This window comes from Nothobranchius furzeri, chromosome 1 (assembly GCF_043380555.1).
Source record: "Nothobranchius furzeri strain GRZ-AD chromosome 1, NfurGRZ-RIMD1, whole genome shotgun sequence".
NCBI lineage: Eukaryota > Metazoa > Chordata > Actinopteri > Cyprinodontiformes > Nothobranchiidae > Nothobranchius > Nothobranchius furzeri.
In genome coordinates, this window is record NC_091741.1 from 80,821,963 (window position 1) to 80,847,228 (window position 25,266).

The 25,266-nt window shown below is 40.6% G+C and overlaps 1 protein-coding gene across 6 annotated transcripts in view; it reads left to right on the forward strand.

Moving 5' to 3' along the window:
- Nucleotides 1-19,574, forward strand: part of atp8a1 (ATPase phospholipid transporting 8A1) — a 146,386-nt gene extending 126,812 nt beyond the window's left edge. For all 6 annotated transcript variants that reach the window (XM_054739252.2, XM_015949802.3, XM_015949820.3 and 3 more), the window contains 4 exons: nt 10,297-10,385; nt 10,711-10,803; nt 13,623-13,714; nt 19,326-19,574. In XM_054739252.2, coding sequence (XP_054595227.1) covers nt 10,297-10,385; nt 10,711-10,803; nt 13,623-13,714; nt 19,326-19,423 — 372 coding nt within the window. In that variant the 3' untranslated portion in view covers nt 19,424-19,574. The remainder of the gene's footprint in view (nt 1-10,296; nt 10,386-10,710; nt 10,804-13,622; nt 13,715-19,325) is intronic.
- The last annotated feature ends 5,692 nt before the right edge of the window (nt 19,575-25,266 follow it).

Below are 25,266 nucleotides of genomic sequence, written 5' to 3' on the forward strand. Positions count from 1 at the left end.
GAGAGCACATCAGAGATATGATCTCCGCTGCCCCTGTAGCCTCTGAGGAGCAGGACTATCATCGACTCCGATGCTGGCCCACATATTTCACCACGGCCTCTTCATTGTTTACTCAGATCCTCCAAAAAATATTTGCCCTCTGTCCTTGTGTCTATTTTCTTTCTCTCTCAACATTTTCTTCTGTTCTCTCTAGTTCACCCCCACTCAGCAGTAGCCTCAGGTCCAACTGTATAACAGACACCAGAGCTCTTTCTCCTGCTGTTTCTGCTCTCTCTCTCAGTACCCAGCCTGCTGCCCTTAACTAGAAACACTACGCAGAGCTCAGCCGTATGTGGACGCATTAATCAGCGTCAGGCAAAGTATTCTTTGAACGACGGAGAAGACAGGTGCGGCATCCATCCATAAAATGCTCTGAACCTGCTTGTCTCAGGTACCCCCAGAATGCCTCAGCCTCAAACTGAGCTTCTCATCCTGTTTTCACCTGACAAAGATCTGACATACATATCAATAGAGCCACGCTTTGACTCTGTACAGACAGTGTAATCTGCTTCACTAAGAGGCTTAGCTTCACCTCTGGAGATTCTTCACGGAGCGTCGGCTGCACTGACCTGCTGTCTGAGTTGCCTCTGATATCAGCCTTGATGTTTTCAGCACAGTTTATCCTTCTTGCTCCCGACACACACCTTTGCTATTTTTCAGTTTTTGCAACAAGCTGTTCTGAAGCAGCTCCGTCAGACTCGAGCACCTGTCATCAGCTCATAAATCTGACGCTCGGCCAGTGTGCATCAGATTTTTCTGAGGTGGAAAAACGTTTTCTCAGAGGAGAATCATTTTGCCTGGAGTTTGGTTTAAGAATGCCAGGAATACATTTAGTGCCGTTTCTGCCCTTCTGATGTATTGATAGGATTGACATCAGGAATGAAAACTTATTTTCCAGAGAAGGGATAAAATTCGATAATTTTCTTTGTTTAAACTTTATTTTTGATGGCTGGCTTGTAATGTGAGTCTAAATTATTAATAGTTTCATTTTGTGAAGGAATTAAAACATAATCTTTCTAAGACTGAATGTAACAACCTTTACTTTTCTAATGGATAGTGCTGTTTCTTTTTTCTTTTCTTTTTTTTTGCTACTTGCTTGTAGTTAATCATCATTTATGAGGCATTATATATTCTATGCATTTAATCAAATGTGTGTCTTTTTTGGGCATAAATCCATTCGGAGAAAGCTAAAGCATGTTTTAGACATGTTTTCTGTCCTGTTTGGTTTTCAGTTGGAGCTGCTTGTTGTTGTTTGCAGTCGACCTGAAAGAACAAAAGACATTTGAAAAGAAGCTGCTGAGTTTCCACAAACCAGCCTTGCCAGTGATGGATTTAGCCGTCTGACACAGAGCGTCTAAACATGGATGGAATATATTGCTTCTTTCTGTCACACTTGAAGGGTGCTGGGCACAGGCTGACCTTTTATTCACTAGACAACGTCAGACCAATAGATCTTTGAGAGAAAATGACACATTGGATTAGAGAATCTGATCAGAGACTTTTCAGAGATCAGTAGTGTGTTTTTGTTTGTCTGGCCAGTGAAACATTGAGATTTTTTTTCTTTTTATTTCATTCAAAATAAAAACAAATAAAACATATAAGCAATAAGAAATGCATAACAAAAAATCAAATTTGAACGAAAAGGAGCAGAGTGAAGAAAAACATCTTATAATTTCTGCCCCCTTTTCCAGAAGAAATAATCAATTTATATACAATTTCCATTTGTCAGACACACATACAGATTAATTTTAAACTATTTTCTGTTCTAAATTCCAGTGCGATCATGATCATTGATTTAATTTACATTTTCATAATTATTTAGTACACTCAATTTGGTACATTTTTTGAATATATTAAATGACAGAATTTTTTTAATTTCCCTTTTAAGGTTATTCCATAATTTAACACCATTTACAGATATATTCCATTCCTTAATTTTTAGTTCTAAATCTAGGTTTTGTAAACACACCAGTTTCTTTCAGCATGTAATTACTAGTTCTCTTTTCAAATATCCCCTGAATGTTTGTTGGCAGAGTACTTAAATTGACTTCATACATGGTTTGTATGATTTTCCTGTCTTTTAAATCATGAAATTTCAGTAATTTATATTTAATAAACAATGGGTTTGATGGATCTCTACAGCCACTATAATTGATGATTCTCAGAGCTCTTTTCTGTAAAATAAATACAGGTTGTGTATAGTTTTTGTATGTTGCTCCCCAGATTTCTACACAATAAGTCAAGTGTGGAACAAGCAGTGAATTGTACAATGCCAACAAACCAGAATTAGTCAGTAAAAACTTGAGTCTATGTAATACTCCTAAGGATTTGGCAATTTTACCTTTTATGTAACTAATATGGGATTTCCATGACAAGTCTTCATCAATAAGAACTCCAAGAAATTTAGTTTCTTTTACTCTTTGAATTTCAATCCCATCTATTTCCAATGACACATCACTGTTCTTTTTATCATTAAATAGAATAAAATGTGTTTTATTAAGATTCAGTGTCAATCTATTTATATCAAACCAGCTTTTAATTTGAATCAGTTCATCATTTATCACTTTAGCCACCTCCTCAATATTTGATCCTGAGTAAAACAGTGTTGTATCATCTGCAAATAGAATGGTACAGAGTGTCTTAGATACATTTACCAAGTCGTTAATAAACAAAATGAACAGTTTTGGTCCGAGGACCGACCCTTGTGGCACTCCACAATTAATTTCACATAGTTTTGATTTATGGTCCTTTATCTGAACAAACTGTTTCCTTTGTTCTAAATCAGTTTTAACCCATTGATGAGCCACACCTCTTATTCCATACTGACTTAATTTTTGAAGTAACCTTGAGTGATCAATGACGTCAAATGGTTTTTTCAAATCAATGAAAACACTAACAAAGTCATTTTTATTGTCAATTGCTGTTGATATTTTATCCGTTAATTCCATTATTGTCATTGCTGTGGAATGTTTAGTTCTAAACCCATATTGTTCATTGTTTAAAATATAATTTTTTTCGATTAATTTATCCAACCTTGATTCAAATCCTTTTTCCAATATTTTAGAAAACTGTGGAAGCAGTGACACCGGCCTGTCATTATTGAAACTATGTTTATTACCACTCTTATACAAAGGAATGGCTTTCGCTGCTTCCATTGCGTCAGGAAATTTTCCAGTAGAAATTGATAGATTACAAATGTAAGTGAATGGTTCAATGCCAGATTCTATGATGGTTTTAACAGTTATCATGTCCAGGTCCTGATAATCGGTTGATCGTTTGTTTCCACATTTTTTTTTATTTATTTTTTTTCAATGTTTCGCATTTCTTCTTTATCTATGTTATCAAGAACAATACTATTGATGGTACTAATCATTGTGGTCAATTTATCTTCTATTATTGGTTTGTTTTCCATCAAACTCCTACCTACATTTACAAAAAAAATCATTAAAGTCATCAGTGATTTCTTTATCATCATAAATATATTTTTTGTCCTTGACAAAGTGATTTGGAATACTGGATTTTGTTTTCTCTCTATTAGTCACACTGTTTAGTATTCCCCAAGTAGCTTTTGTGTTATTTTTGTTCTGATTCAATAGATTACTATAAATACCATAAATTCCCTGTGTGTTGAATGAAATGGGTATTACTGAATCCTTTTCAGCACTGGTTGACTTCCCTGGTGTTTTTATATCAAGAGTTGGTGATTGTCGGGGTTCTGTTCTTCTTGGCTAATGATTTGTAAAAATAACAAAGGATAAGGTCAGTGTCATAACTTTAATGTACTGCCTGAACGAAGGAAACAGTTTTCGTCTCCTACAGACACAATAAATCACATGTACAGTCAGGCGAGAGTGTTTAGAAAGATGTTTCTTTGTTTTCCTAGTCTGTCTGACTAAAGGAATGGAAGGAAGATCCATCTGAGAAAGTCACTGTTTTCCTTTGTGTCTTTTCTGGTTTGTTTCTGTCTTTTGATGCCAGCTTTTTTGTTTTCTGGCTTTGACTAAAGGAGTTGTGGTTCTGTTAGCAGGGATTATGTGTTCACATTTGTTTAGATTATGCAGCAGAGAACCCGTGTTGGCCAAGTTACACACGCTGCCTTTTGTAGTTGTGCTTTAGATGGGAGACCTGTTGATTGAGTTGCTAGTCAGTATTTTAAAGAAGCAGTATTTGTTGTTTTTCTGGAGCACTTTTTTTTTTGCCATATTGCATTGTATACCGATAGCAACCAATAAATGAAACGTTTTGTTAAAAAAAAATTTAAAATGGAATTACCTCTGAAAAACCTCATCCAATCACCTTTCTTAATGATTGGTTAATAACCTAACCATCAAACTGCTCTAAATGGCCCCTCACCCCGCTGTACACAACACCCTTTATGCATGAAATGCACATTCTGTACATTCAGCTTCACTGAGCTGAACAAGCTAGCAAAGCCAGAGTTGGGTTGCCTAGTGTTTCAGACAGAGTGGCCCGTTCTTTTTGCTAATTTCATTTAAAGAGTTGTTTAAAATGTTCTGCTTAGAGTCCGGCTCTGGTCAGCAAACAGCGCAATGCGAAGCAAGTGGGAGTTGGTTCTGGAAGTTTGACCCGAACTGTACTTCAGCTCAGCCAGTCCTGTCTAAAGCCTAATTTATGCTTTTCCATCTCTGTCAGTACGGAGACATGCAACGTCATTATCTGTTGTTGCGAGGGATTTCCGTCAGGCTCACAAGAACAAACGGAGTCAAGCCAATTTTTATGAACATCCGTCGAACATGACGGAAAACGCTAGCTTGTAATTGCCCAGTATGTTGCTTCCTTTAAATTCATCAACAGCACCGCCATTACCCTCTCAAAAAAAAGTGAGCTGACAATAACTAGCAGCAGTCACAGAGCAGTTTGAAGAATACCTTGTGGAAAAACTGAAAATATCAACAGGTCACTAGTTAAACCAGTCATAGTAAATATTAACTGACAAAGCAATCTTACTGTCCACTCTTTCTAGATGGAATCATCCTCTTGTCACGGCTCTGGCTGGAACATTTTCATATTTTTCAATGAAATTATATCAAAGAGAAGCCAAACCTAAATAATCTTGGACACAAGTTAAATATCTCCATATTTGACCATCTTTTAAAAGGATAGAAAAATGGATTTGGTTAAAATGCTAGGGTGAGTTGAACTTTTTAACTAATATTTTCAAGGCTAGTTGGTAAGGTTTGTATTGATTGTCATGTAGTCTGTCCTGTTTGAGTCTAACTATGAGAGTCAACGGTGGTGCTCATGTACATCTTTGAAGCCTAGAGTGTTCCTTGTAACAGCAGATGATTTGTCAACATCGACATATGTACTGGACAATTCATTTCCACAGGCTCCAATAACACATTTTTGTGCTAAAATGGGAGGTGGTCACCACCGCCATTTTGACCTTGTCATAGGTTCAGTCAAGCCCATACAATTCCACAAAAGGGAAGAGAGGTGGAGCTGAGGGTGGGGCTGTAAGGCTGGGATCAACTGACGACACCCGGTCGAACTAGCTACAAGCTAACCTGAAGCTAACCCAAAGCTAACACGGAAGTGGGAGCTAAGCTAACGGAGGTAGCAACCTAGCTACAACCGGAGTTAACTGTGCACAACACCAGAGCTTCTGAGTCAGAGATACGCCGGGCTGACCGCTGGGTAAAACCAGGCGGAACACAGAGGTCTCCTGAAAGCCGGCAGCCCGCGCAGCAGACAGAAGCCGCGATCAGACAGAGATACGCCGAGCTGCGGGCAGGCGGGAACCGCGTGGAAAACATCGGTCTCTCGAGAGCTCCACAAGCCGATAGTGGGAACCCAGCTCCACCAACATGTTATATTTCAACCCATTTTCTAAAGTGCAGCATTATGTTAAATGCACTGGGTTTTACCCTATTACATTTAAATTTCATGGTTAAACAGTACATGTTACAAGCTAAGCTCAGCTCGGCAGTGACCTAAAATACATAAATATAATTTTACTTACCGAAAAAAATGCAGTGGAGACTCCTTGGACGCTCTATTAGTGCAATTAATGCCACAGCAAGTCATTTTGTCCAACAATTGCACAAAAAATATCCAAAAAAGAATACACAAACACAGAGACTCAAAATCCCGGAGCAGTTTCCAAGCCAGACCGAGGCTCTACTGAGGCCTTTCCACGGAGCTAGCTCTGTGGTCACGTGGGTCGGATGCTCATTAATTATACAGAATTTTAGGCTTTTAATACACTTAAACAGAAGAGTGAGAAAAAAATTCACCCCCCTCAGAGTTGTCATGAGTGTAAACTAGATCATTAAACCAAAAACATGTTTTGGAACCAGGATGTAAACATGTTTATTTCTGCTGTGAAATTGGTATTTTTAACATGGGAGTCAATGAGGATTTGCTCGCTTCTGACACCAGCCCCCAGCGGATGAGGGTGGAACTGCAATTTTTGCTACTTCCGGGCTGGGCTCAATTTTTGAGCCGCATTGTGGGGGCTTGTTTGTCAACAGCTGAAGACATTTGTCCTGAATTATTTGAAGTTCCTTAACTTCTAGTGTGGAGGTGAAGCCGTCACATTATTTGCTTTCATTTCTTTGGGTTGGAAGTAAAAGTTTTAACTATTTTATTGATTATGTATTTGTGGGATAATGTTTTCCTAAAAATTGCGTCCATAATTTGACTCCTAATACTGTAATAAATATCTTAAAGCATCTTTCACTAGCATGTTTTTTGTGGTGGTGCCTATCTAATGCTGCATATAGTCTGTCTGTAGGTCGGTGTGTGGTCATAAATGGGGGGGGGGGGGGGGGGGGCTTATGAAAACACACCCCTTGCCAGAGGACACTACTGTCTGTCCAGCCAGACAAGTTTATTAGTTTGCCCCAAAACATACAGCGTTGCAGCCTGGAGCCTCCTCATCCCATCCAGCTCCCAGGGGCCCCCTGGTATGATAGCTGCAGCATCCACCAACACTGCCGGCTGCACGCAGTCATGTTCTAGATGCCTGCACACAAGCGTTTGCTGCTTATGACGGATCAGATTTGTTTGGGTTTGAAAACCGGGACATTGATTATGTGGTTTATTTAAGTCACTTTATTTTATAGTTTCCACTGTGGAGCCCCCTGTTTGTTTAGGTGATTTCACCAGATTTTACAACCTAATTTCTTTGTAAATATCAGATGATTATCGACTTCAGGTTTTATGTTTACATGTCATTTTGAAGTCGGAGTTCTATGGACATAAATAAATATTGTTCAAAAGTTTAACTTGTGAACAACGCAATTAGTTATTCGTGCTGCTTGACTTTGATTCTACGGGTCGCTGGTTTATTTTTGAAAGTGTCCCGAGACAGTCTCCTCCTTTAAAGTATTTGAGACATTTGATGAAAACAAAAATAATTAAAAATGGCTCGCAAAAGAGAAGAAAAAATAAAACCGTAAATGTTCCCACAGGGCCTGCTCAGTTTCAAAACTGATGTGAAAATGTCTTGCACATTATTCATTGCAATTTTCCTTTGGATGCTTTTTTTGCCTCCTGAAAGCTTTTATTCATTCGTGTCTGGTCTCAAACGAGAGGAATCAGCTATTTTTGATTTCCTGTCATTTGGGGGTTCCTCTCCCTCAGTGTTTTGTCAGACATCAAAGTCAATTTGCAGCTAATGGTGACCAGATTAGGTAATTAGGGCCAACCTTTGATAGTTTTGACACAGCCATGTGTGTGAATGTGTGTGCATGCAATCTGAAGGTCGTACTGTGTCACATTTCAGGACAAATGCTGTTGAGGGGCCTCAACAGTTGAAACAAGTGGCACATTACAATGTAATGGCCCTTACACACTAGCACCAGCTCCAGTCTGCCCGGACCGAGTTGGGAGTGCTCTCATTTAGGTAGCCTTGGATTTGCTCACGCGCAACCGGACGTCTTCTTAGCCCTCTTGCTGAGGTGGTCTGCCTGGAACCGAACATGGCCGACATGCTCACTGCTGATCGATTGGCTGACTCAAAAATCACGCGTAGCATTGGGGGAGCCTCCGATTGGCGGATAGAATCAGCCCGTGGGGGCTTCGCGCATGTGCGATTTATTAACATTCTGGATGCTGTGGAGTTACTGAGCCTCTGACTCACTGCTGTGAGGCAGCACACACACACACACATACACACAAAGGCACAGGCCAGGCACAGCAAAGCCGCTGTCAGAGTCTCCAAAAGCAAAACTGCTCAGGCTGCTTTTGTTTAAAAATGGAGACACCACAGACTTCTCCTCACTCTTTTTGCCCCACCCACTTGCTCAGAGATGTGCTCATGACATCACAGGTAGGGATGGGTACCTTTGAAATTTGAATCGATTCAGTACTAATTCCTGGTACCTACGAATCGATACCGGTACTTAACGGTACCAATGTTCGGTACTTTTGAGTGTTTATTATTTTAATTCTCTTTTATAATTAAATATATATTTTTCTCAATATATAACAATATTTGATAAATATCACGATAAATAACATACAACTGTTTGTATTTTAACATTGTCCTTGTAGTTTTATAAGCTGATAATTAAACTGAAGCAAACATCTTTACTGTGAACTAAATGTACTGTGTATCTTCATTCCTTTTGCCGTCCTTTTTCATTTGATTTTTCCTACTGGGAAGCTAGAATTTCCGAGGAGAAAGCGGACGCAACATTAGCTGATAACAACGGTGGCAATGGAAGCTAACATATCAAGCTAACGTTATCTTAAACAGTTTATTTAACTGCTGGAGCAGATTAAAACGATGATGCCTCACACTTAGATTGTTGTCACTGGTTTCATCTTCACCCAATCACCCGTCGCATTTAGTAAAGTGAAGCCAAACTTTAGAGCGCGTTCGTGTTCTTCTAGTCGAAAATTCGGAGTTCCGATGAGAAAGCGAACGCACCATTAGCGAAACGGAAGCTAACAAATCAAGCTAACGTTATCTTAAACATTTTATTTACCTACCGGAGCAGATTAAGATGAGGATGTCTCACTTAGATCGTTGTCGCTGGTTTCATCATCACCCAGTTACCCATCACATTTAGTGAAGTGGACCCAAGCTTTAGCCTGCGTTCTTTCTACCATGCTGCTCTGTTTACAACTCGCTCGCAGCGACCGATGACAAAATGCTCTTGCGCATGCGCAGCTGTCTAGGCAAATTCTCGTTATGAAGGACGGGTACCGAAACGAGGCACCGTTTCAAAAGACGTGAATCGGTGCTCGGTCGGTACTATGGAATTCGGTCGGTACCTTAAAAAGTACCGAATTCTGTACCCATCCCTAATCACAGGCCACAGACCACCCATGTGCTCAGTCACGTCCGCATTCCTTAGGCAGTGTGAAACGACGTGGCCAGTCTGGGCAGATGGAGCGGACCTGACGCTAGTGTGGAAGTGGCATATGGAGCATGAGATGGTCCTTTCAGAGCATAACGACAGAACATTTCAGCGTTGCAGAGCCAGAGCAAACAATGCTGAATCCTTACATCTCTCACCCCCCACCCCCACCCCATCTGATTGTAAACAGCTTATTAGTCATCAATTAAACATTTTAGTGCTCACAGTGTTCACATACTTAATTACAATTGAGTCACAAGACAAGAAAACCATTTTGAGCTGAATTCTGTGAGGTTACACTGATGTCACGCAAATGTTCAAACGTTCAGGCCAACATTTGAACCAGAACATGTCAACGAGAAGGAATTTTACAGCTTTGAATTTAAAAATAAATATTCATGTTGTTAACATTTCTCTTTTCTTACCCCAACAAAGACTCTCGGGTTTCTTCACTTTTAATTTTTCTAAATTTGATTTGATTTGAACAAAGAACATTTATGCTGTAGAGAAGCCAACAGTAAACGATTGCAGTACCAAATGTGTTATCCAGAGCACCACAGACCACCGCTCTTTGTCTACTGAAGCTCACAACACAACACATAGCTTAGATGTTTTTCTTTGAAACAGATTCATCCACCACAGGTACTTCCTCAGCCCCTAGGGCCGCTGAGGTGAAGGGATCCAAACAAAAACATGGTATCATTTAGTCACGGAGGATTAACCCACTTAGAGGAAGTCATTTGAACCAGTCATCTCTGCTTCAGTGTTATAACTGTCTTTTGTCGTGTATGAGGTGCTGCAGAGGATGGTTGTTGTTCTTCAGGTGTTTCTTCTCAAACAACGCTTCTTTTTATCAATCTCTGCTGTTGTCTACAGTGACCTGAGATTAAGTGTGTGTCCGCTTCCCTTTACGTGTGCACGACAGGCGACCATGATGTTCAGTTCGGGGGTTTTCTGGATGGGTCTGTTCTTCATCCCGGTCACTTCGCTGATCTTCGACGTGGCCTACAAAGTGTGAGTTTTCTCTCCTCTCCCTTCATCAGACCAACACACACACACACACACACACACACACACACATCTGTTACAGGAAATTCCTCCAGTATCTCTCCTATCAGCAGGAGAAATTCCTGCCTGAGGTTTTGATCAAGCTTCTGCTCTGTGAAATCTCCATGAGGAGATGTTTGGGCCTGGTTGACATCAACTCAGTGTGTCAGGAGTAGTTTGTCAAATTTGAACCTTTATTTCCTTTTTGTGCTTCTTACGTTAGTTTAGAGAGATCCCATCCCTGATAAAGCACCTGCTGCATGTTGTTTATAGCATGTTGTTTGATTTCCAGGGTGAAGAAGGCATGTTTTAAGACCCTGGTGGATGAGGTGCAGGAGCTGGAGGCTTTATCGAAAGACCCTGGAGCGGTGGTGCATGGAAAAAGGTACAGTTACACACTTTGCATCTCTTGTTGTTATGTCTTCAATTTAAAATGGATGAAAAACTGTTGTTTTTAATACAAATTTAACCAGAAGGACAAACAGGACTAGTGTAATGATCCTATATATCAGTATTTTAAAAAAATATATTATTTAAGAACAAGTGGTGAGGGCTGCACTGTGGCGCAGTGGTTAGAGCTGTTGCCTTGCAGCGAGAAGGTCCTGGGTTCGCTTCCCAGCCTGGGATCTTTCTGCATGGAGTTTGCATGTTCTCCCTGTGCATGCGTGGGTTCTCTCCGGGTACTCCCGCTTCCTTCCACAGTCCAAAAACATGAATGTTAGGTTGATTGGTCTGTCCAAATTGTCCGATGGACTGGCTCTCTGTCCAGGGTGTACCCCACCTGATTGCCGCCAGCCCCCCACCCCCCGACCCTGACCCTGCATGGACGGGTTCAGAAAATGGATGGATGGAACAAGTGATGGTCCTGGTCCTCACGGGTCACAATTCACACTCCTGATTAGAATGAGTGGGTCTTTAACCCTCTCAGGCTCAAAATAAGTTCTGATAAAAGGACGAACAACTAAGTCCTTCACTTGGCCTCCTGGCAACGTCCACTTTCATGGCAGTTTTCGAATCTTGACTAGGGGTGGAGTTACATTTTCTGATGGTGTGCAGTCCCTCTTTAAAGAGCAAGTCCCCCCCCCCCCCCCGCGTACCAGAATCGTACTCCACCCACACTTCCTGTTTAAAAAAATGCACCACAAGAAGGCGTTGTCTTGTTTATTGAGAGGGCGGTGCTAAGGCAGTGACACTGACCCCCCTGGGAGATTCTCCATCAGAGAATCGAGCTGCTAGCAAACACACACCAACACACACACTCACACCCAGCTCAGACAGAAACAACATCAGGCTTCCTAGTTTGGAGCATTTCTCTCTTCACCAGAGGAAAGAGAGAAAAGAAAAGAAGGTTTTTTTGTGGGGAGGAGGTGATTGGCTCTGAGCTGTATCGTTTCATATTGGCTCATGAGGTTTCTGAGGCAACCGGTGCCGAGCCAGCTGGAGCCGTGGCCAAGACTCAAATGCTTCTATACTGCACAACGGCAGTGCAGCCTCGTCACACTGTACACTTAGCCAGTAGCAATGGCTTATTCAAATCCAGATGTAATGCAGACCTTTAACGTGAGGAGGGAGCAAGACTGACCATTTTAGGCAGAATTTATGTTTTAAATAAGAGGCACTAAAATGCAAAAAGAATGACTTCACATGTCTACAGCACTATTACACATTTATACAGTTTATCAGCAGAAAAGTTGGTTTGGGGGTGACTTGCTCTTTTACAGGCTTCTGTGGGAGTTGGAGGAAAACAGGTAATTTAACAATGAAATCTGGTGTGTTGGATCAGGAAAACTAAAAAGTTAAGGATTAAAAATATTTGTTTTATTTTTAGTGTTGCTGTTTGCAATAATATTAATAACAATAATAATAATAATAATAGCAAAGTACATATGTGAGCTGTTTCATCGAGCAATAAATTTCAATCAAATATCATGAATAAATTACCAACCAACCTAAAGTCCACTGTGTTCATTATGCATCTTTTAATTGTACTTTTTGAATCGTGTGACATGTAAAAATCCAATAAGCTACAGAAGCAACACACACTGTTAGTGTTTTTATACATCTGGAGCTTTAGTGGTTATGATCTTACTGCAACATCTTTGGTATTCTGACTGGGAACGCCAGACTTTTTCTGCTGTTTTTACAATTTAATGACACAAAAGTGCCTGCAAACCAAGTCAGCATGGGTTTTTTGGAAGTTGGTTGTTTTCTACCACCAGTTAGATGCAACATTATCCTCAACAGTCTAAAGCAAAAACATGCATTTGTATCCTGGTGTCTTTTAGTTGACATAGGACTGAATGTCCTCATTTACAAAAACTAACTGTTGGATCACAAACATAAATTCATAATTCTCCATGAATTATTTTAGATGAATGTTTGGTCAACTTAGCTTATTGATCTTTAAAAGTGTGTTTGCACTGTACCCATTTCTCAGAGTAACGCCATCATATACACACTTTGGTGTTCATGCTGACCCTGCTGAGTTCACACAGTTGTCTCTCGGTGGTTTTAAGAAATGTCAATAATTCTTCTCAACTTTACAAGATCAGTTTAAAGGAAGAATTTTGTCCTCCTAAATCCCTCAGAATGTCACGAATATTCATTGTCTTTCTGCCAATAATATTCCTGTGTGGATGGGAGAAATCTTTAAATTGCAGCTAAATTGCCCAAGTCTGACTGTAATATCAGTAATCATCTGGATAAGAGTGGTTTCTCTTGTTTTTCCACCCAAAACAGGGAATGTCTGATATTTTTCTACTGAGTAACCGTTTCCCTTTATTAAAGCCATACAGATGTGTAGTAATGTGTATGAGCTGGAGCAGGTCTCCTGCGCTCTCTGGGCTCTGAGGTCTGGTGTACACATCAACACGGAGCAGATCAGTGTGAGATCTCCTGTTGGCTGAAAGTGATCCTCATGCCTGGCTGCTGTCCCAGACTCGGCAGGGGACACACACAACAAACACATGAATAAGGCTGGGTTTTTTTTCATATATGTCTACACACACGTGTGTTGTTTCACGCATCTACGTGAATTCCTTTTGGCCAACTTGCTGTTTCACACACTTCCCTCACGCTCACAGTGCTTGAACCAGCAGGTCTGTGCACTCTGGAGGTGCTCGGACAGTCTTGATGTATGGGTCACTAAATGTACCTGTGGTGCTCGGTTGGCCGCTAATACACTCGATGTTTTTATGTGTGTAGTTTGACGGAGAGGGCCCAGCTCCTGAAGAATGTCTTCAAGAAGAGCACGGTCAGTCTGTACCGGTCTGAATCCATGCAGCAGAACCTGCTCCGTAAGTTGTTGACTAATTCTTCTCTTTGTTTTGTTTTTTTAGTATTAATACAGAACACAAGTGATTATTAATAAAACATGTTACAGGTTGTAGAGCAGAGACCAGCCGGTTCCTTGTGAGGAGCGGTTGAGGGAAACATGCTTGTTCTAACAGGAATGAAGTTTAGACCGGATCAGCTCAGGATGACCCCTCACCTCCCTTGTTCGTTTATTTGATTTCATCATCATCATTTTGTTTTTTTTTTTGTCTTTATTAGCCCTTCAGAGTTGAGGCAGCGGCCCATTTTTACACGTAACTCGGTTTCTTTAAAATCCCTTTTCAGAGGGAACATTTGGTCCTAGTAGGCTCGTTTTCACTATTGGACCTTCATGTTATGGACGTGTCTCCATTTCATCGGGCTGGCCTGAAAGAACCCTTTTTTAGGCCATTTCAGGGTCCTACCAAGTACCTGAACTGGAGTATGTACTCAGAAAGGCCCGGTAGACCCACTGAGTAATCACGTAACCAAACAACTGGCATTTGTAAAATTGGAAGAGTCAGCAAAGTCTTCATGTGGAATAGCAGGAAAAGGAAAATAAGCCATGTTCACGCTGCTTTAAAATGATCATCTCTAAACTCCCAACACCAAAAGTGCATTGGAAACCCCCCCCCCCCTCCCCCCTCCCCATACACACACACACACACACAACGTGGTGTTTTGTGGTAAGAGCAAAAGGTGCTACATCACACAGTCACTCTCCCAGTCAGCTTTTACAAAGTAAAACTTTTAATGTTACTAATGTCCGTGGATGCCTTTGGGCGCTGATCAGTGACATCACTCATTGCCGAAGCGGAGCCGATTTGTTGACGTCTTAGAAAATTCCTGAAAGGGCCGGTTTCATATGGAGACACAACGGCTGCGGCCGGCTCCATCGTGTTTTCTCTGTCATCCTCCCAGAGAGTTCCTGGAAACAGAAGCGTCCTCTGTTCCTCCTGAATAGATCACCTTTAACACCAGCTTATTACACTTCTAATGGGATAAATTATATCTTTTACTATAGCTGCCTGAAATTTGGCTAATATATTTATTTATTTATTTATTTGCTAAAACATCCATGTACGAAGAATGTATTTAGACATTCATAACCAGGTTGGTCGATGTAGACGCTGTTTCTGGTTATCAAAACCAGCTCTGTGCTCTCGGCTGATACCAGATAAGCAGCCCTAAGGTTTGTTTTTCTCAAACATGGACTCAAACTATACAAAAGTGGGTTCGACCAAGTTGCCAAAACTCTTTTAGATCTGACGAATGCATTTGAATGTTTTTGACAAGAATAAAATCACTGGTTGAGTCAAGTGACATTAAAATGATTCTGCTGGTGTGAGAAAGAAAATTCAGCCTCAGCAGAGCCTGAAATCACTCAGAGGAATGTCCTTTCACATTTCGTTAAAAGAAAACATACCAAATTAGCTGTCAAGAGAAACTTTCAGTGATTTTATCGTTTATTTCGGCGTGGGTTTTGGATGATTTTTTTCTCATCTGGTTTTTATGTCTTGTGTTTCTTGTCTGATCAGTTTGTTTTTTGTTTGTCTCGTAGGTGGGGATGAGATCGTTGTTGTGTGATGCTTTTTTTTAACTCTTTAATCTGACCTCATCCTGCTTAAGTCTCATCCCCTCTGCAGCTGTCCTTTAGATTCCTCGCTTCTTCCTGTTTTGTGGTTGTACTTCCTGTCTCTCCCCCCGTGTGCCTCTGTGTGTCCTGAGTGAAGCTCAGTAGTGTTAGATGACAATGACATGATGAAATGTTGCGCTGTTATTCCCCCACAATGCACTCATCTCAGCGGGGTCCTTTGAACTGGCCCGCTGGCCTCCGGTTACTGAGCGAGTCATTTGACACCTGAAGGTGAGTCAGGGGTCTGAGGTCAAGTGAGACCCTGTAGATGTAGACCGTAGAGCAGCTTTGACACTACAGATGAACCTCAAGGGGGAGCTGGTTACTGTGTGTGTTTTACATTTGTGACGATTTATTCACAGAAAATTTGTGGGAAATCAGCTTTTTGTTCAACGTGCTCTACTGCTCACACATTTAACATTTACGTTTGTGCTAACCGTACAAACCTAAACAAGTCCCTTTAATTATTTAATACTGACTGTAAACCGTTAAAGTAAATTTGATCTATATTGCACCTTTCACAGGGAAATGTCCCACAATGTTTTTCACAATAAAATGAAAACAACAGTAAATAAAACCTGAGATCAAATACAGGAATAAAAACAAAAACATAAAATCTTACAGCCAGATCTAATTAAAAACCTGCATAAATAGATCATAATTACAGTTACCCGTTAAAAAAAACCACTACATCAGTAATGGGTTAGAGTTTGTGGGTAAAGGACTTTTGGGGGTTACAGTAAAATCGGGGGTATTTGATCTTTAAGACAACAAAGAGTCTGGTTCTGACACAATATACAGGTGCTGGCCAGTAAATTAGAATATCATCAAAAGGTTGAAAATATTTCAGTAATTCCATTCAAAACGTGAAACTTGTACATTATATTCATGCAATGCACACAGACCAATGTATTTCCAATGTTCATTACATTTAAATTTGATATTCATAAGTGACAACTAATGAAAACTCCAAATTTGGTATCTCAAAAAATTAGAATATTCTGAAAAGGCTGAATATAGAAGACACCTGCTGCCACTCTAATCAGCTGATTTACTCAAAACACCTGCAAAGGCCTTTAAAAGGTCCCTCAGTCTTGTTTTGAAGGCACCACAATCATGGGGAAGACTTCTGACTTAACAGCTGTCCAAAAGACAATCATTGACACCTTGCACAAGGAGGGCAAGACACAAAAGGTGATTGCTAAAGAAGCTGGCTGTTCGCAGAGCTCTGTGTCCAAGCACATTAACAGACAGGCGAAGGGACGGAAAAAATGTGGTAGAAAAAAGTGTACAAGCTCTAGGGATAACCGCACCCTGCAGAGAATTGTGACGACAAACCCATTCAAAAATGTGGGGGAGATCCACAAAGAGTGGACTGCAGCTGGAGTCAGCGCTTCAAGAACCACCACGAGGAGACTCATGAAAGACATGGGATTCAGGTGTCGCATTCCATGTGTCAAGCCACTCTTGAACATGAAACAGTGCAAGAAGCGTCTCGCCTGGGCCAAGGACAAAAAGGACTGGACTGATGCTGAGTGGTCCAAAGTTATGTTTTCTGATGAAAGCAAGTTCTGCATTTCCTTTGGAAATCAAGGACCCAGAGTCTGGAGGAAGAGCGGAGAAGCACAGAATCCACGTTGCATGAGGTCCAGTGTAAAGTTTCCACCGTCAGTGATGGTGTGGGGTGCCATGTCATCTGCCGGTGTTGGCCCACTCTGTTTCCTGAGGTCCAGGGTCAATGCAGCCGTCTACCAGGAAGTTTTAGAGCACTTCATGCTTCCTGCTGCTGACCAACTTTATGGGGATGCAGACTTCACCTTTCAACAGGACTTGGCACCTGCACACAGTGCCAAAACCACCAGCACCTGGTTCAAGGACCATGGTATCCCTGTCCTTGATTGGCCAGCAAACTCGCCTGACCTTAACCCCATAGAAAATCTATGGGGTATTGTGAAGCGGAGGATGCAATACGCTAGACCCAACAATGCAGAGGAGCTGAAGACGACTATCAGAGCAACCTGGGCTCTCATAACACCTGAGCAGTGCCACAGACTGATCGAGTCCATGCCACGCCGCATTACTGCAGTTATTGAGGCAAAAGGAGCCCCGACTAAGTATTGAGTGCTATACATGCACATTCTTTTCATGTTCATTCTTTTCAGTTGGCCAACATTAGAGAAACAAACATTTTTTCATTGGCCTTTAGAATATTCTAATTTTCTGAGATACCAGATTTGATGTTTTCATTGGTTGTCACCTATAAATATCAAAATTAAACGTAATAAACATCGGAAATACATTGGTCTGTGTGCATTGCATGAATATAATGTACAAGTTTCACGTTTTGAATGGAATTACTGAAATATTTTCAACCTTTTGATGATATTCTAATTTACTGGCCAGCACCTGTAAAAGGTCAGTGATTAGGTACAAGTTCTAGCTTTTATTGTAGTTACCCTTTTAGATTTCTGTGATTTATCAGCAGACATGGAAGTATTTCTATTTGCCGTGCACTGAACAAGAAATTTACAACCGACAACCTTTAAAAGGCTGCAGGGTAACAGGATAAGACACCTGAGCACACCTCTACAGCTCAGGTGTTTCATCATTTCAGTATTTATGCAGGCGGACATGTTATAGGATGGTTACTAAAAAGAAAGGTGACGGCTCTTCTAATCAGAACTCATCATTTGTTTAGAACCTCAGGAATATAGTTGCTAGTGTAAATTATTTTCTTATGAAGCCACATTTAAGAGGAGTTTAATGAACGTTTTTAGCAACATTTTTGGTTGTTCCTAACCCTGACAAAGCACAAATGTAGACATGTTTAATGATGTTTGATTCTAGTTTTTTTATATTTGCTTCTTAAATTGTTCCCATGTGTGAACACTTTGCTTCAGACTTTGTCTTAGTGTGGTGTTCAGACATGCCTCCTCACAGAGGGAGAGTTTCTGCTCTCGGTCTGAAACATAAGAGAGGAAGTGCACTGGAGCGTCTGTACGCAGGAGGCAGGATGGGATTCAAGTGGTTTTCTGTAGAAATCTCAGGGTCTTCTTACAGCATGTTAGGAACAAGAGATGAGGATGTTTGTGGTTTTACTTTTACGCAGATTTAGACTCTGTTATTTTCTTTTTCTTGAAAGAAATTAGCCACAGCTTCTTAAAATGTTCACCTTCCAGATGTGACACATGCACTAATCTGTTTCCACTATTGGAGCTTCTGAGTGATTTTACCAGACCGTAGCAGCATGCACGTGTCTTTGTTTCCCCATGCTGGCCCAAATGGACCACTTTCCAGGTCATTTTCAGGGACCAACCGAGTACCAGAACTCGGAAATGGCCCGGAAGAGTTTCTGGGTGGGACTTGTGGTTAACTCACGCTTATTTGTTTTAATTCAGTGGGAAATGACATCACCAATAAAAAAGCATTTTAACACTGGAAGAGTTGCTGGTGAAGCTAAGGGAACGAAGATAAAACAATCACTTACTAAACTCCCAAAAATGTAGCGTGAATCCTCCACACAACAACGCAATGCACCGCACTTTGTGGTCTCCTACAGAGCACTGTAAACAACGGCATTTCTTCTGGTTAATGGATGAAATTACAGCATACTTTGGCAAAATAAAACATTTAATGTTATTAATGTCCATGGACACCTTTTGTAAATGATCAGTGAATCGTAAAATGCTGACGTCTTAGCAAAGTTGTGAAAGGGTTGGTTTTGTATGGAGAAGGGCTGAGAGGACCGAGCAATCATCGATCAGTTGTCACCTTTCCCCCTCCCAGAAACGTCCCAGAACTCCTATAGTGGAAACATGGCTCATAACAAGAAAAAAAGGCCTTTTCCCCAAAACCTTTACTTTAGAATACAATCTAGTTTTTGTTACTGTTTATTTTTTCATATATGTTTCATAATGGTAATTTCATACCGTGCTTTACCAGTTTCACTTCCTTTTCAGATGGCTACGCCTTTTCTCAAGATGAGAACGGAGTAGTGTCTCAGTCTGAGGTGATCAGAGCGTACGACACAACCAAACAGAGGACCAACGAGTGGTGAGCTGCCGGCCTTCTTGTTCCTGGATGAACAAACTGGAGCCGCAGCTTCTGTTTCCACCGGCAACATTAGACTAAGTGAAGCGTCGATACCAGAGTGTACTTCCGTCACTGAGGGAAGACGTGAGGCTACATGAAGAAGGTGGCATTGTGTGGTCTATAAAACGAGCGGGGTGGGGTGGGGTGGGGGGGACGTGAAACAAAATGTGTCCACTATCAGCTGTATGTGTTTGTCCAGCAAAAATGATGAGCACTGTGCGTCCGTAGCATTCTGTGGTCTGAAGTTCTTCACTGTTCTCGCTCAGTTCGTCAGAGCCAACGTGTTCTTTTTACTGAATGACTGCTTTTAGCACAGAGCCACAGCGCCTAACACCATCGTCAGAAATCACTCCTAAACACTGTTGTTACTGAAGTTTGAGCCCAGTTAGAATAGTTTTGAGGAGCTGAAACTTGTCACAGAGATTGCCAAAGAGCAGTCGTGCAAACAATCGTCCAAGTACTAGTGAATTTGGAAATCTTTCAACTCGACTACATGTATTCCCGCACTGAGCAGACCACTTCAGAGCAAATGTTTGTAATGTTTTTATTTTCTCTCTGCACCTAAGTGAGCATCTCTTGTGTGAAGCCTTACATTTGCTCATGCCTTCATCGTTGTATTTTATGTATGTAGGTTTTGTGCCTGGTTTTATTTCTTTATTAATGTTTTTTAATCTTCCTCTTGCAACCACTTTTTACTTAGCAGCCAAAGCTTGGCCCTCCACTTGCAAACGCATTCCACACACATCCCTCCTGTTCCACGATCACAGCGGTGCCTACCTGAAACAATTCCCTCTTAGAAGACAAAAAGGGCCAAGTCTAGGTTTTAGTGCTACACGCAAACTCACAAAGACACAATCACTGTCTCCTCACCACAGTATTGCACTCCTACAGTGTTAAACACTCCAGATTTGATCCAGTAGATGTGAAAACGAGGCTCTCCGATGGTCTCGTGGAAGCTCACGGCGGTGGTAGCGTTTCCCTTCAAATGGAGATTTTTATCCCTCTAACATAAGTGCCATTAGATTAAGTGAGAGAAATATTAGCCAGGAAACTCCACGACAGTATCAAAACTACTTTGTCTCTGTAGTTATTTTGTGGATTTGTATTTTTATATTGGAGATATGACTTTTGCATTGATTGGCTTTGTATTGAAATGTCTGTAACTTGATTTTCTTTTTCTTCCTCGGATAAACTGGCAGGATGGAAAAGATGAGATGCGGAAATGAAGCTTTCCTAAATGTCTTGTTATTATTATTAATATTACTATTGTTAACAGCTTGGTTTATTTATATTTGACTACTTAGTGTTCGTATGATTGCTTTCTTCTCCCTAAGGGAGATCAGGTTTCTGATTGAGTGTGTGTGTCGGTTCATAGCCTGCATGTGCATGTGCTGTATGTGTGTGGATGAGTGTGTTATACCTCTACTGTTGATAACTTCTCTGTATGCACTGCATGTCTGCGTCTTCTGTGGGAAACGAGGGGTTTAAGGAGCCTCAGTTGTGTATCTGTTGTTGTGCGTGCTGAGATGCTAGCTCATGTTGTCCGTCTGCACGACTTCAGGTATCGTTTTGATTTAAATATGTGTGCATGGCTCACGTTGGGAGAGTGAGACTGGTCTGTGTGTGTGTGTGTGTGTGTGTGTGTGTGTGTGTGTGTGTGTGTGTGTGTGTGTGTGTGTGTGTGTGTGTGTGTGTGTGTGTGTGTGTGTGTGTGTGTGTGTGTGTGTGTGTTGAGACTTGCAGCTTCAAGAGGGGGTGTTGCACAATGCACTTGATGTACTTTTCCAGTTGTGGATATCTGGTATTATCTAGTTTCTGTTTCTAATTTCTAAAGGATTCTACAGGTTTGTAACTTGTTTTCTTCATGCGGTGTATCTCTGCTTTAAAGGAATGCTCTTCTCTGTTTTATTTTTCTCTTTCTGCTTCTTACTAGTGTGAAAACGTAACTGTCAGAAATTTCCAAACAGCTGAATGTAAATGTCGTCATTGTGGGAGGCTTGGACTGTTGCTTTGGTTTGGTTTGGTTTCCAGAAACCATGAAACGTTGTTGTCTGTGAAGGTCGTGGGCTGCATGAATGGAAAACACGAAGCATTTTCTGAGGTGTTAATCGTACTGCTTTGAGTCTCCCTCAAGTGTGGATCACTTTGCAGCAGAGGAACAAAAAAAGCACCTTTAGCTTCTTTTTCTTTTTAATAACTTGTTTCTTTTCTGTTCTTTGGTTCAATGATTGTTCTGCATGTTGGGACTGCAAACGTATAAGTGTTGTCTTTTACTGCCATGAAGGACTACTGAAATAAACTTTACAATCATGGAGGAACGATGTCCGTGCGTTTGCTGGTTTATTGGTGAACACAGACTGTACGTCATCATTTAGACATCCCACACGATTGTGATCTGTTCCTGTAATGGATGAGCCTCCAGAGTAGGGCTGGACGATATAGAAAAAGAGCTCATTGATTAAAAACATCTTATTGATCGTTATCAATAATTATTGAAAACTATACAAAATGTAGAAAAGAGGTGAAACTATCCATACATTTTATTAAGTGCAGCCCTGGCTATTTTATGTCATCACCTAATGATGAAACAAGTTGGTTGCGTTCCAGACTTGGTTTTCATCGATTCTCTGCACATTTTGCAAACCACCGTTGTTTGTTTTTTGTCAGACTTGTAAAAATGAAAATATTGCCACACTGGTGAAAGACAGACAGAAAGAAAATGATCTTTAATATAACGTCACTCAAGATACGATTCTACTCGATCGCTTGGAACGATGGGTTGGGATCAAAGGGTCTGCTCTGGATTGGTTTAGATCGTATCTCCAAAACAGGACATTCTGTGTTAAACTGGGTGATGTTTTTTCTTCTTGGGAGGGGCTCCGCTGGGGGGTCCCGCAGGGGTCGATCCTTGGTCCTCTTTTGTTTGCCATTTATCTGCTACCTCTGGGGTCAATCTTTCGTAAACATGGCATATCATTCCATCTCTATGCTGACGATTGCCAGATTTACTCTCCATTGTGTCAGGAGAAAGGTCACTCCATTCAGTCCTTTGTCTCCTGTGTTAATGAGGTGAAGTCTTGGCTAATGTCCAACTATCTACATCTGAATGAGGGAAAGACAGAGCTCATTGTTTTTCACCCCAACAGCAGGAATGTGGACCGTTATGCTGATCTTGGCCCTCTTTCTCCCTACTCAAAACCAGTTGTTACCAGTTTGGGGGTGAAACTTGATGTAGGACTTAAATTTGACGCTCACATCAACTCTGTGATCCAGTCCAGTTTCTTTCACCTGAGACGCCTTGCTAAAATCAAGCCTACGCTGTCGAGAGTCCACCTGGAGCGGGTACTGCATGCCTTTGTTATTTCTCGGCTTGACTACTGCAACTCTCTCTATCCAGGGTTGTGTCAGTCAACACTGCGTCGCCTACAGGTTGTGCAGAACAGCGCTGCCAGGTTCCTGACTGGGACCAGGAAACGGGACCACATCAGTCCGGTTCTGGCCTCTCTGCACTGGCTTCCGATTTGCTATCGCTCACAATTCAAAATCCTCGTCTTTGTTTATCATTTCTTCCAGGGTGGTGGTCCCCCCCTATCTAGCCACTGTCCTGAACAAACATTCCCCATCACGTGCTCTGCGCTCCTCTGACCAAGGCCTGCTCGCTGTCCCTCGGTCTAGGTGTCGTACCCGTGGGGACCGGGCTTTCTCAGTCCTAGCACCGTCACTCTGGAACCAGTTGCCACCCTCAGTTAGGCTGTCCCCTTCTCTGCCAGTCTTTAAGAATCACCTAAAAACACACCTCCTCCGCTTGGCGTTTCCAGAACATGTTTGATTTTGCCCCTCTATTATGTTGAATCCATTCCACAGTTTTCATTGGTACACTCAATCCATCCACTCAATCCAAATGTGTTTCACACATTTGTCCTTTACCAGAATGTTTCATCTATCTTGTAATTTCCATTTTGTGTTTTGTAATTTGTATTTTGTAATTTGAATTTCTTTTATTGTTGATTTATTCAATATATTTACATACAACTGTACAATGTTCAGCGCTTTGGGCTTCCTGACAGGGTTGCGGAAGGCGCTTTATAAATAAAGCTTTGATTTATTGATTGATTGATAAAAATCACAAAATGCTTCACAAGAACAAAAAATTTAAAATACAAAAAAATAAATCTTCTAAACATGATTAAAAGATAGTTAAAATTAGAAGAAAATAAGTTCTTTAAAAAAGAGAGTTCCAGAGTCTGGCAGCATAAAAAACAGACACCCCCCCCCCCCCCCCCAGCCTGGGAACATGCCATTGCTTAGTGTGAATAATACATAAGCAAAATTATCTTCATGTGAAAGATTTTACATCCAGAGGTAATATTCTCAAATTGGTCAAAAGTTGGACTGAAAATCAAAAAAAACTGGTCCAAGGTGTTCAAGAATCAGAAGTCAATATCTAATAAGGACTGAGTGTAGATTTATATGAAGCTGAGTAACATTTTAACTTTAAAATAAGTTAATTCAGTTTCTTCCGCAATATTTATTGTTTATTTATTTATTTTAAACTGTACGATTTGGTTAATAAAACAACAGAAGTCTTTAAAAAGCATCAAATCCAAAGAAGAAATCCAGTTTAAATAAATAAATTAATAACCAAAATAAAATGCTGCACAAAAATGACTAAATGTTTTTCAAACTGGTCGTTGTTGAAGGTTTCCGTTCCGGTTCACTTCTGGCCTCAGAAATGATTAATGAGCTGAACACACACTTGTTGAGCGGCTACTTTTTCTGGAATAGAACAAACAAGCACTTGATATATCTGATTACAGTTCAGCCAAACAAACCCACTTTTTTTTAAACAAACTGTATTTGTTTTAATAAAGGAATTCACTTAGTAATGTTTGTTCCTGTCCGTGACTTCCCGCCACATTTAAAGTTCACCCGCAACAAAGAGACATAAAAAGTTTAGCTTATTTTATTCTTTTGGCATCATTTGGATAAATGACTGTGGTTTCTTCTAACTGTGGTGATGACTACAAGGTTCCCCAGGACTACACTGAAAAAACGACCACAGGATTTGATTACATGGAAATCCGAAGAATTTTAACGGATGTGTTCTTGAGTGCATTATCACTGTAAACAGAGGTCCTGTTGGTTTTTAAAGAAGCTTTAAATATGTTTGAAACCCAAAGAAAAAATTACAGTTGTCTTTAACCCTTTGATGCAGGAATTATGAAATCTTCAACCACGATTTTTTTAACAATTTTTTTCATTCATATTTAGGTATGAGTGAAACAAATTTCAACAAATATTTTTTGTAACATTTAATAATTTACAAATAATTTATTACATGTCCACCTCAGTGGACAGCGTGCATTTTGAACATGAAATATGGTGGCTTGACTTACTGAAGTCCAAATGAAGGGGCTCACATGCAATAAAGTCTTCAACAGCTGTGCTTAATAGCAAAAATAAATAAATGAAATAACAATTTTGAGTACCTGTCCACTGTAGTGACCATTATGCATCAAAGGGTTAAACCAAAATGTGAGAAGGAAAAAAATAGCCTGGATCCTACACTGAATAAAGGAAAGTTACATTTACTTAATTGAGTTATGTCAACTAAAGCTTGCTGACACAATTTTTACATGTCATGTGTATCCTACTCGTCAAACTCTTCAGCTAATTCTCCTCTCTGTGTTTTCTTGGCACAGCTGGCCAAACTTAAACTGAGGTAGTTGATGAGGAATACATGTTGTTACCTAAAATTATTTAGGACTCTGCATACGGTATGTTGCTATCAGTGTATATCGATATTAG